The sequence below is a fragment of the Sceloporus undulatus genome, chromosome 3, assembly GCF_019175285.1.
Source record: "Sceloporus undulatus isolate JIND9_A2432 ecotype Alabama chromosome 3, SceUnd_v1.1, whole genome shotgun sequence".
NCBI lineage: Eukaryota > Metazoa > Chordata > Lepidosauria > Squamata > Phrynosomatidae > Sceloporus > Sceloporus undulatus.
This window is the reverse complement of record NC_056524.1, coordinates 255,476,803-255,489,184: the sequence shown is the minus strand read 5'-3', so window position 1 is coordinate 255,489,184 and position 12,382 is coordinate 255,476,803. Positions and strand designations below refer to the sequence as shown.

Sequence of the window (12,382 nt, the reverse complement as noted above, 5' to 3'; positions counted from 1 at the left end):
GGCAACTCCCCTCTGAAGAAATTTGCCATCAAACCCCCATGATAGGGTTGCCATAATCCAAAAACAACTTGTTGTGTTCTATTTTTATTGTTATGTTTGTTGTTACCCACCTCAATCCAATACAGGGAGAGGTGGGATACAAATAAATAAATATTATTATTATTATTATTATTATTATTATTATTATTATTATTATTATTATTATCAAAGGCAAATAACAACATATTTACATATATATATATTCCTCCAGCTCCATATGGGTTTTTTTTTATGAAAGATGCCATAATATAGGGGCTTTATATGGTTGACGACTCTGGTAAACGTCTCTTTTACAGATGCACAGTAATTGTTGCTGTCAACCTTTAAATAGTGTTATGACTTGTATGTTTTTAATTGCTTCATTTTAAGACTTAAAACAAAAATATGTATGTGTGTGTTTGTGTGTGTTTATTTTGCTTTAAAAAACAATTTACTGTTTGCCATAGCAACTTTGTTTTTGAAACAAAGATCAAAGTCTGTTCAAGTGCACAGCCAGAACTAAGTGGAGTGCTGGTTGTTGTTGCTGTTTGGGTTCCAAAAGTAGTATATTGTTGTATTAGCTATCTTGTTTATTTCCTACCTCACTGAATCATATAATGAACAGCAGCCACAAGATGAGGCTTGTTGCCCATACTGGTTCATATCTAATCTTCCTTAAATTCTGCCTTAAAAGAATCTGAATTCTGTATTCTGCAGACACAATTGATCTGTTGGGTTTATCTCCAGCAGACACCTGTTACTTGACTGTTCACATTTCATTCCACACTGATCATTTTGCTTCAGCCAATGCTTCCCCCTTGACACAACAATGCACATTGATACTGTAAACTTCATATGCCACTATTTCATAGCTATACCATTCTTAACCCAGGTTACTAAGAGAGCTGAGAGAGATATTGAGCTTCTTTGAGGACAGCTGGGAGACTATAAAATTTCAAATGAGGATGTGGAAGATAGCTGTTCTGTTAGGTTGATTTCCCTCATAGAATACCACAAGCTTGAATTTATGTCTGTTATTTCTTTTAATGTATTTATATCCTACTTTCTGAATAATATTAACACAAAATTAAAATAAGTTAAACAAGGGCTATATGTACACTGCAGAAATAAAGCAGTTTAACACTAGTCTGGTACCACAACAAACTACAAATTGCAGAATTCCATAGCACTGAGCCATGTCAGTTAAAGCGGTGTCAAAATGAATTATTTCTGCAGTGCAGAGACAGCCAAAGTTAGATTAAATGCAGTTTTAAAAGCATCAGTTAAGCATCAAGATAATAATACTAGAAAGGCACTACCCTAAGTTTGCTACATCTTTGCAGGGCTGTTGTTGATAACAAGGTAACTTCATTGTGTTGCCATAAGTCAAAGTCAACTTGATGATGATGATATATAGATATAATATCCACCTGTTAATATATTGATTATAAATGGATTACATGAATAGATATAGTATGCACCCGCAAAAGTCATTTAGTGAATTAAACATGGACCATTTGTTGGATTCCTACATTTAAGTAATATAAGATCTTTCTTTCTTTCTTTTTCTTTCTTTTTTTCTACTTTTCAGATGGAATTCATTGGTGTAAGTCAGCTGTCATTTATCCATGATCTAGGACCAAAGGGCATGTAAGTTAATGTTTTTGTAACCAAGATTTCTTGGAGGAAAGTTTCAGTCCTGGAGCCTCTAATTCTTTTTTTAACATTTATAAATCACCTTTCATTTCAGTATTCCAAAGCATGGGGAAATACTGCCCTTCCTCAGCATGATTTAATTCTATTGTCTTACACTACCAAGAGGAACCATGTTCCTCTTTCTTTGTTTTTCCTTTTCTTTTCTTTTTTTAATTTGTGCGCCATTCCTGGCAACACTGCAAAACCAGGTCAATGCGTGGAGTGGATGGAGCAAGCTCCTATTCCATCTCCCAGCAAGAGGAACCATGTTCCTACAGCAAAATTGGACTCCATATGAGTGGTGGGCAACAGTTGACCTGCCAAATGTTCTCAGATTGTAACTTCCATCCAGAACTTAGAAAAGCTACCTTTTGGATTTCAAATCACTGAATCCTCTCATCCAAGAGAAAAAAATTCCTTGTGGATTTGTGGGCTTCCTTGCATGAAGCACTTTTTAGAAGTGATCCATGGTTAAACGAAAATTAGATTACATACAAAGATTTAGTGATTTACCAGAACAATACAGTGAGAATAAAAACACTAGAATAAATTTTAAATTGCTCTAAAAGAAGGCACTCAGTTTAGCTGGTTTTTAAACAGACAAATGAAGGAAAAAATATCTAATGGACAATAAGCAAGAAGACTTAGAAAAAAATAAACTCCAAATATTACCGTCAAATAAAAAAGTGATTTTGTCAAAATAATATGTCTCCTAAAAATGGCAATGGAACAGGAAATAATAAAAGAAAACATCATAAAATGGTCCAAAAATTTCAGTTATCCAATTGATTTAAGTCAATGGGAGTTAACATGAAAAAAAAAGACTAAAATATATGTGAGGATCTCAAAGAAAACTACTGCAAGGTATATCTTATATGTTATTTAATACCGGAAAAGTGATGTAAGATCTATGTGATAAGTATTGGAAATGTACTAAGGAAAAGCAACACTTTATCATATGTGGTGGCCATGTATAAAAGCAAGAAAATTTTGATCACAAGTACATCATACAATAAATGTTATTTTACAAGATAGCTTAAATATAACTGATGAATAATCGGGGGTGGTGGCAGAAGAATTATTTTTTACATGTTGTCTGTTGCACATATGGTGTGTGCTCAAAAACAGAAACAAGAGAAAATATAATTAATAGAAGACTGCTTACTGAAATTATTGGATGTAATAAAATGGATAAACAGCCTAAAAACTTACAAAATGAACATTAAAAAATAATACATAGAAGATTGGGAAAAAGTAATCAAACTACTTATTCCAGAAATGGGGAGAGAGAGAGTTGAAATGGGACTGAATGTGGAATAAATAAATATGGTGTGTATATGTTTATAGATATATGTATAAAAATAACTAATTGTGAAAATAGGTACATAAATGATATATGTATAAAAATAACTAATTGTGAAAATAGGTACATAAAAATATAGGAAAAACATTATATTTTTCAATATAGGAATAGATAATATTCAAAATAAGGCAATACTATACAATACCTAAACGTTGTAGATAAGGAAGTACTGTATGGTGTATGAATGATTGTCACATCTGTTATATGTTATATTTGTTATATCGAGAGAAAGTATTTGTTGTGTCAGTGTTAGATATGCTATATTTCTGATTGTTATATGGCAGCCCTGTTTGTAAAAGGAATGTATATGTTGTATAATTGTAATTTTTAAATATTATTTGGGTTCAAATAATATTAATAAAAATGATTTTAAAAAGAAAATTAACTTTTCAAGGACCTACTCCCACCAACCCTTAACATTAGCTATGGGGCCTATACCAGATGAAAGTTGCAGTGCAACAACATCTGGAAGATCATCTCTGCTTCAGATTGAAGGGCATGGAGGAATCTTTGGTGAGAAATGAATGGAGGTCAGTTCCAGAAGATGATCATGAGATTCATGAGGCAGGTATGAAGCAGAAAGCCCATAGTGAGAATATCAAAGCCAGTAAACACAGAGAGGTATGCAGGGTGAGAAACAGGCAGGGATGGACACAGAAAATGCCATGCTTTGTTGCATAGACCAAAATCTGCTTGCTGAAACAGAAAGTAGAGCTGCCAGCTTTCCTCAGTTAGGCCCTGCTGGTGTGCCTTTAACAGCACCTTGATTTACAGCAGTTAGTAGATGACAACATTTATATCCATGCTGTGAAAACAGCAGCAGCTGATTCTTTCAGATCTTGTCATTATTCTAGGCACAGCAGCAGAAGATAGCTGGGAAGTCAGCAACTCTTTGAGGAAGTCATATAGGGGAAAGGAAAAACAATGCAATCAAAGCAAAGAACACCCACACGTTTTAGAAAGAACTTCAGATGCTCAAGAAAGAGAGGGACTCAGCCAAGCCTGCAGAATGTCTATGTCTTAAGCAGGCAGCAGCTGATGGCCTACTTCCATTCAGCTCAGACTTGAGCATGTTTGCTCCAAAGTAAGCTTGACTTAGGTTCAGGGAATCCTACTGCCTGCTGAATGTACTTTAGGTTGTTGCTTTCTGGCTTCTCTTTTGCTGATTTGTTTAGTCTTCTTGGTATGTATCAGGTCTGGCCAATCTACTGCTTTGCAATGCATTCCCATATTGGTTTTTTTTCATTTGAAATGCAAAAACTGAAGGGAAATTGCATAGGATGTTTTTCTCCAAGGCTGTCTGTGCTATTCAGGCTAAAAGTGTTCCTATGCAAATTTGCCTGAATAAATAAATCCTGGCTGGACAACCTGTGGGCATGTTGCAGTCTTCCAGATGTTGTTCAACTGGAAGTCCCAGCAACCCTAGCTGGCAGAACCAAAGGTGAGAAATGCTGGGAGCAACAGTCTAAAAACATCCAGAGGGTGGCATGCTCCCCACCTATTTAAAGAGTTGCATTTCTATTGCCTTTGGAGATGTATAGGTGAAATGGGGATGAACTAAGGTAAATTCTTGCAATTTGGCTCCTTAACTTTCAGTAATGAACAGGTCTTGAGCACCCATATCTCTATGACAGCTTCCTACCAAGTTTTTCCAAGAGCTTGTTAAAGCAATGTTTTCATTCTCCTCCCTTTATTTTCAGAGAGGGTATGATCATGAAAAGATCTGGAGGTCATAGAATACCAGGTTTGAATTGCTGCGGGCAAGGAAGACTCTGCTACCGATGGTCCAAAAGGTACCTTTGTGGATATTCCCCTTTTCAGTCTTTAATTCCGAATTCTTCTCACAGGTTTATACTGAACATATTGACAGCAAAGCTTGCTGTTGCTTTTTTTAGGCTGAAGGTTCTACAAATAATTCATGATCTGCAACAGCTGCCCTGTGTGTACTGAGCAGGAGCTCTTCACTCAGGCAAGCTATAATATTAACTCCCATATCATTACTGAAAGAGGAATGTGAGTCTGGAGACAAATGAATGTATAGCAAATTGAATGCAAATTCCCATTTGTATTTAGTTCCATAAATCCTCCACCTGGCAACAGTGTTTGGTTTGCATTTGAGCCTGCAGATTTTGATGCTGTCCTGCTTGACTCCTGTCCATTTTTCTAAATAGCTAATGTGTGTATTGTTGGGGCTACTTTTTATCCATACAGTGCCTCAAGAACTGAAAGTACATTATAAAGCAAACTAATCCCACTACTGAGTAGTCACATTGTGTAACCGAGGTGTGAATTTTGCAACTCTCCAGATTACGTTGGATTGCAGCTCCGAGGAGCAGCATATCCAGTGGTCAATAATGCTGGTAGCTGCAAGCCAATACCTGGAGAGCCACATGATCCCCAAACCTGCTCAGTAATAAGACTAATGTCATATAGCAGAAAGGGATTAAACAATAACCTGATACTTATGTTCAACTGTAGCATTACAAAGGAGTCAATGTTAAGGCTGCAATGCTTAGCTTATTAATCCATTATATTAATCAATACAAAATCTTTTGTTTGCTTTCGAAGGAATTTTTATTTTTAATTTGTTTAATTTTATTTTTACTTTGTTTAATCTTTTTTCAAACATTTTAAAAGAAATTTTAAATTCTGTGTTATAGTTAAAAAAATTAACTTTGCTGCAATTTGATTTGGAGGTATGACTGGTTTTCTCCTTCTTCCAGCACAATCGATTCATTGCCCCTTTGCAGCCACCTGCTTTTTACTCTTGTAGCCCAGAAGTGGTTGGCAGCACCTGTGAATCCATTGTTAGTTTCAGTCCAAGCCTTATACCACTATCCAAAGTGACGAGCCTATTTAGAAGATAGGGATCAGCACCCTTGATAGCTTTTCTGTCCAACCTGTCAGAACCTCTCACATCTAAGAGTTTAGTAAATCAGTCTTCTGTATCATAAAAGCAAAACTATGGTGCGTTACAGACTGCCCTAAAGCGGGTGGTCTGCTATCGCCGCCATTAGCTGCAGCGGGAAGCCCCAGCGGCCAGACCGCGAGGCTTCCGGCCGCAGCGAAAAAGGAGCGCCGAAATGGCGCTCCTTTTTGGCCCCCAGAAGTGGCGCTGCGAAGCACGCACTCGCAGCGTCACTTCCGGTGCGCCATGTCTGGACGCTGTGTGTCCAAGATGTAAAAATGGCAGCGCCCATGTGGATGGGCGCTGCCATTTAGGACACACTCCGCGTGTGTTGGAAATGGGGCCGGTTAGGAAGGGGCAACCCTTTCTAACCCTAGGACGCCCCTTCCTAACCCTAGGATGCGCGGAGTGCGTCCTAAATGGCGGTCTGTAACCCGCCTATATTTCACTAACCCAAAAAAGCCAACAGTATGACTTCTGCAGACAGAACTAAGATATTTTTAATCACAAGCACAGAACAAGCAATGCCCTAGCCTGTACCGTTGTGGACTTTCCCTTGATTTGCTCATAATACTATCATAATATCTATCAAAGTAGCGCAGATAGTATTGGCCCCTTCTAATTTGCCCACCCCTCTCACATACTTTCACTTTGTGGCTTTCAAGTTTCCCAAGACTGGCCTTGATTGGATTCATAACAGGCTCCTCCCACAGACATCTGTGCATTCTCCAACCAAAGAATTATTTCCTTCCAGAAGAAACACTACAACTCCAATCAACTGAACTACCAAGCTTCTATCATATGTCAGCCCCACGTGTTATTATTTCAAACATATCTATATATTTTATAATCTGTATGCATTACCACTATAAAACAACAACAACAACCTTATGACAGGATCTAATAAAATTTTGACAAAACCAGACAAAAATTAAACATGGATTCATTACCATCCCAACATGGAAGCCACCCCAACATCAACTGCTGCTGTTTCCACTTAAGCAAACTTACCATACTAGGCCATAAATCCCATTTAATTCACTTTCTAGAATTTTGAAAAGACATGCTTACGATTTATGATATCAGATGTATCTGTTTAAGCCTCTTCACCTTTGAACAGCAAGATTGTCTGCAATATGTTTTTTCCTGTCCTCCCTCTTCCTCCTCCTCTTTTGTACATGTAAATGCCTTTCTTTATGTGCTGGAGCCAGATGCAAGACAGCCTTATGTGCCATCTTGGTAAACACACACTGTATTGCCCTTGTTGGGAAACACTAGGCTTATCCTGAAGCACTTTACAAAAACCCAATTCAGTTTGCAAGGCAAACATGATACAGAGATCTTGTCCTGGACACATTGGAAAGTCCACATTACACTAAGCTCATTGTTTCCACTGAGTAGATTTGACATGAACAGATAGTATCCCTGATGACCTCAGCTGGATTTTTGCACGTTCTGGAGCACTGGGCATGAGGACTGATACAAATTGCTTTTGCCTGTCCCCTGGTTGGAAAGAATATGTAGAATGGCTTTTGTGCCACCTAAATCTGGATTCATATTTGTAGGGATCTAGATCTCCAGGTAGGGAGAAATTACCTGTATTGTAATTGTAAGGCAGTGGCTAAAGGATGTTAACATGTTGTTGTTGTGTGCCTCCAGGTTTTTTTTTTACTTATGGTGATCCTAAGGCAAACCTATCATAGGGTTTTCTTGGCATGTTTCTTCAAAGGGGGGGGGGCGGTGTTGCCATTGCCATCCTAGTAACATCTAAGACATTACCAAAGATGACAATGGCAAATCTGATATGGCAGTCTAAGATGTTACTAGTCCTCATTAAATGATCTGGATAATAACTTAGGTATGATCTAGATAAACAGCTGGTGATGACAGTAGAATGGTACATATTCCTGCTCACTGAAATGCATCCATTCCAAGAACAGGATTTTGCCAAATGTACAGTACATACCCACATACTCAGGTGGTATAAATAACTTTAAAGTGAAAAGGAATTCTCCTCCCTTTTCCTCCCACAGTGCTTGGAAGTCTACAAAAAACTGAATTTTTTTAAAAAAACCACAGATTTGCAATCTGTTTTTTTTTAATGCTGCGTAGCCTGTTGCTTGACAATTTAATACTGTCAAAATCAAAGCCTTGGTATGCTTTCCATGAACTTTAATGAAATTAAGTAAGTTCATGTTTATAAATAAAACATCAGGAAAACTCACTTGAGTGTATTGGCCTTACTAAATGTTGGACATAGGCTGTTGCTGAGTGAGAGGTACAAAGTACTGGAAACCAGGTTTCATGAACCAGCCAAACAGTGAATACTGCTACTATCACAGCCTGATCTGGCAACCCTTGTAGTGTTCCAGGTTAGAGGACTCACTGGAAAGGGCAGAGTTTGTACAAGGCGCACTTGTACAACTTGTTATCCTGAGGGCTTATCACACCAGGAGCATCATTCAACCTGGGGCCCAACGTTGTCGTTGTTGTTGTTATCATTAACATTTTGCGTTTCTCAAAACTGGAATTCAAGGTGACTTTACAGTTTTAAAGGTATCAATACAGCTAAAAACATACAAAAAGTGCACATTAAAGTATAATTAAACTATTCACATAGTTTAAATTAAAATTGGTAAGTTAATGGAAGCAATTCATAGACAAGGTGGAATGTCACCGGAAGTTGATGTTGCAAAAAAAATGAATAAGTTTTTTTTATTGTTCATTGGACCAGTATTTCAGCCACATAAGTATGGAAGAAGTCTGTAATTATAGCAAACATTGTGATGTGGTCATTTTAAAAGAAAAAGATAAAACATTATATTTGATTTATCAGAGACATTATTGTAACAAAAGATGCCCCCTATCACTGTATAGTTTATGTAAAATAAAATAAAAATTATGTTGTCTTGAAAACTCTTGAGCAGGAAGACCATCCTAAAATATTCTAAATAAATAAGTAAATAGGATTGTAGGTACAGCGCTGTGTAAATTTATAGCGCTATTAAAAAGCTTAATAATAATAATAATAATAATAATAATAATAATAATACTGTACTCAATATGAAATTGTTCAATCTCTTTCCCAGGTGGCTAGTAGTAAAGGATTCTTTTCTACTGTATGTGAAGCCAGATAGTGGAGCCATTTCATTTGTCCTACTGGTAGATAAAGAATTCAGCATAAAGATTGGCAAGAAGGAGACAGAAACAAAATATGGGCTTCGAATAGACAATCTCTCCAGGTAAGACTTTTACAGACCTCACTTTATGAGAATCTTTCTCATTATTTATCTCACATTTGTACATTTTAGAGTGTTTTGTAGGAGTTAGATCTTATGAGTATGGATGTCATATGTGGAATCTTTCAAATATGACTTTTTGGACTACAGTGCCCAGGATCCCCCAGCCAGCATGGCTGTCATGTTTGTTGTCCTCAGCTTTGGTCTCCTCAATAACTTCCAAGTGTAATGTTGGTGTTGTATGCCTTCAAGTCATTTCCGACTTAAGGCAATCCTAAAACAAACCTATCATGAGTTTTCTTGGCAAGATTTGTTCAGAAGGGATTTGCCTTTGCCTTCCTCTGAGGCTGAGAGAGGGTAACTTACCCAAGGTGAGCCAGTGGCTGATGCAGTGTAACCAAATTCTGCATCCAGGAACTTATGACTAAAAGACTTGATGGCTATTCATGAAACAAGTGGGATTTGCATGAGAACACTAAAATGTAGACTCTTTGTCTTCAGTGTTTCAGCCAACCAGCCTGACAGGCCCCCTTCAAGAAGACTTCCTTGCATCTCCCCTCCTTCTTGGGTTTCTTTTAACCAATCTGTATTTTGTAACTACTTAGTGTGCTTGATTTTCTTTGGGCTCTGCCCCTCTCCATTTCCTCTGCTAAATAGTTTTGTATTTTTTATTTTTTTTTTTGAGCTTTGGGTGCCTGCAAGCGTTCTGATAGCCTCTTGTATACAGGTGGTATTGTTTTGGGCTGCATAAGGATCTATATTCAGAGAAAAGGAAATGTATTTCTGCAGACCTTGTTTTACAATATCCTCTACAGCAGTTGGCTATTTGATGTGGGAATCTGCACATGTGCCAAGGATCAGTACCGTATTTGTGCCATTGGCTATAATGATTTCTTTCTTTCCTTGAACCTCATTGCTGGCTAGCAGCTGATAGCTCATGGACTGGCATCGCTTTGAGTAGGGCTGTTCTAAAATGTTATCTCTTAGCCTTGAATTTGGGAAATGCTTTGAATTTTTGGATCTCATTCTTGCCCACAATATTGAGATGAGTCACATTCCTTGATATGTGAATGGGGAACTGAATATCAGAGATGATCGATCAGCAAGTATAACTAGGAGGCCATTCAGTCCAGGTCACTCAATCATAAATCCTGCATGTGAAGTCAAAGGGTTTCATAGCTGACATACATAGTTTTTTGTGGGTTTTTCAGGCTATGTGGACATGTTCTAGAAAAGTTTATTCTTGACATTTTGCCAGCATCTGTGGCTGGTGTCTTTAGGGAAAGCCACAGATGCTCGTGAAACGTCAGGAATAAACTCTTCTAGAGCATGGCCACATAGCCTGAAAAACCCACAAAAACTATAAATCCTGCATGCTGCTCAGTGGCCAAAGTTCTCTCATATGCACGGCATAAGAGTTCAATCTCCCTTCTGCTGATCTTATAATGTAGAAAAGGATTTTTTTTCTCAATGGAAGAGGGTTGAAATTTTAATAAATTAATTAATATCCCACCCAGTTCATTAATATCACATCTCTCTCCCAGTGTGAGGCCCAAAGTTGCCTATGACATAGATTAAAATGAAGTGCAGTTAAAACCTAACAATAAAAAAAATGAAATATCTATTAAAACCCACTAATTTTAACAAAGGTTAAAATACATTTGAATACATTTGAAACACAGTATAGAAGATAAAAATAAAGTACATTACATTACATTAGAAAGACCACCAAAGGCCTATCTAAATAGAATGGCGTTTTCTACCTGCTGGCAGAAAGAGAACAGAGAAGAGGCCAACGAAACCTGAATAGATGCTTAAATTAAATTAAATTAAATTAAATTAAATTAAATTAAATTCTGACCTTTAATGGACCTATCCAACATGCTGAATCTATTTTGGGAGAGAGTGTGCAATATGTTCGCTAGTTTCTTTAAGGTCTAGACTATACTCTGGAGCAGTTGCATCACCCTACTGACATAAAAGCCATCACCTATCATTGCACAAGATGATACTGAAACTTGTGGGTAGTTTTGCAACAACAACAACAACAAAAAAAACACTGGCACCAGTCTGGGCAGATCCAATGGGCCCATGGTATCTTATGGGCTTTCCAGGACCCCCTGTGAATACCAAAATCTGTAGATGCTCAAGTCCCATTATATAAAGTGGTGTAGTTTATAGAGACACAGCTGTGTTCCTTATATAAAAAAGTAAAATAAAGGTTTGTTTTTTAGTTTTTTAAAAATATTTTCAAGCCATGGATGATTGTATCTGTGGATGCAGAATCCATGGATACAGAGGGCCAACTGTACTTCTTAAACAGGTCAAAAAGAGCCTTGCTATTTTCATCTATCCATCTTCTTGCATCTTTCTGTCAGAGACTGGAAAGATTTTTTTTAACTATACTTCACATAAATAGTCACTGGTTCCAAGCTCTACATTTTGTAGTTTGAGGCCAGTGCTTGCACATACCAAGTCTCCATAATTTCAGGTGCTGAAACAAGTGAAACAAAACTCTAACAACCAGTACAATAAAACCAAGGCTTCTGTCCATTCAACATTATGGTGGGTTTGATTGTGATGTTTCCCTTTCCCTTCCCCTCTCATTGTGCTGCATCTTTTTTCCTTCTCCTAGGTCCCTGATTTTGAAATGTAACAGCTATAGACATGCTCTGTGGTGGGGTCAAGGAATAGAAGCATTCATTCAGAAAAATGGCAAGAACTTTCTCCAGCATCATCGATTTGGTTCTTATGCAGCTGTCCAGGAGAACACCTTAGCAAAATGGTAAGATGGGATGGGACACTGCTCTGATATCTCTTCCCAAACTAGAGAGTCAGTGACAGAAAGTCTGTTGAAATTCTGCTTATTGTGAACCTGTTAATGACACAGGAAATTTGTAATAGAGGAGATGGCAATCTTAGTCTCCAAGCTTGTCTATAATCATGTAACCGCTGTTATAATGGATATAAATTCCTTCAAGTACAAGGAATAGCATCCATAAGTATATCAGCTGAAGAATATGAGAAGGAGAATGTTGTTGCATTATGCCCTTCTGATTGGCTTCCACAGCCATAGTTGGCCATTGTGAGAAGAGAATGCTGGGTTTGATAAACCCTGCATCTGATCCAGCACAGGTCCTCATATGTGTTTATACTTTT

The 12,382-nt window shown here is 37.4% G+C and overlaps 1 protein-coding gene across 3 annotated transcripts in view; it reads left to right on the top strand.

Annotated features, from left to right (window-relative positions):
• Positions 1-12,382, top strand: part of PLD1 (phospholipase D1) — a 149,895-nt gene that overhangs the window by 69,664 nt on the left and 67,849 nt on the right. For all 3 annotated transcript variants that reach the window (XM_042456831.1, XM_042456829.1, XM_042456830.1), the window contains 4 exons: positions 1,610-1,668; positions 4,777-4,869; positions 9,074-9,226; positions 11,859-12,008. In XM_042456831.1, coding sequence (XP_042312765.1) covers positions 1,610-1,668; positions 4,777-4,869; positions 9,074-9,226; positions 11,859-12,008 — 455 coding nt within the window. The remainder of the gene's footprint in view (positions 1-1,609; positions 1,669-4,776; positions 4,870-9,073; positions 9,227-11,858; positions 12,009-12,382) is intronic.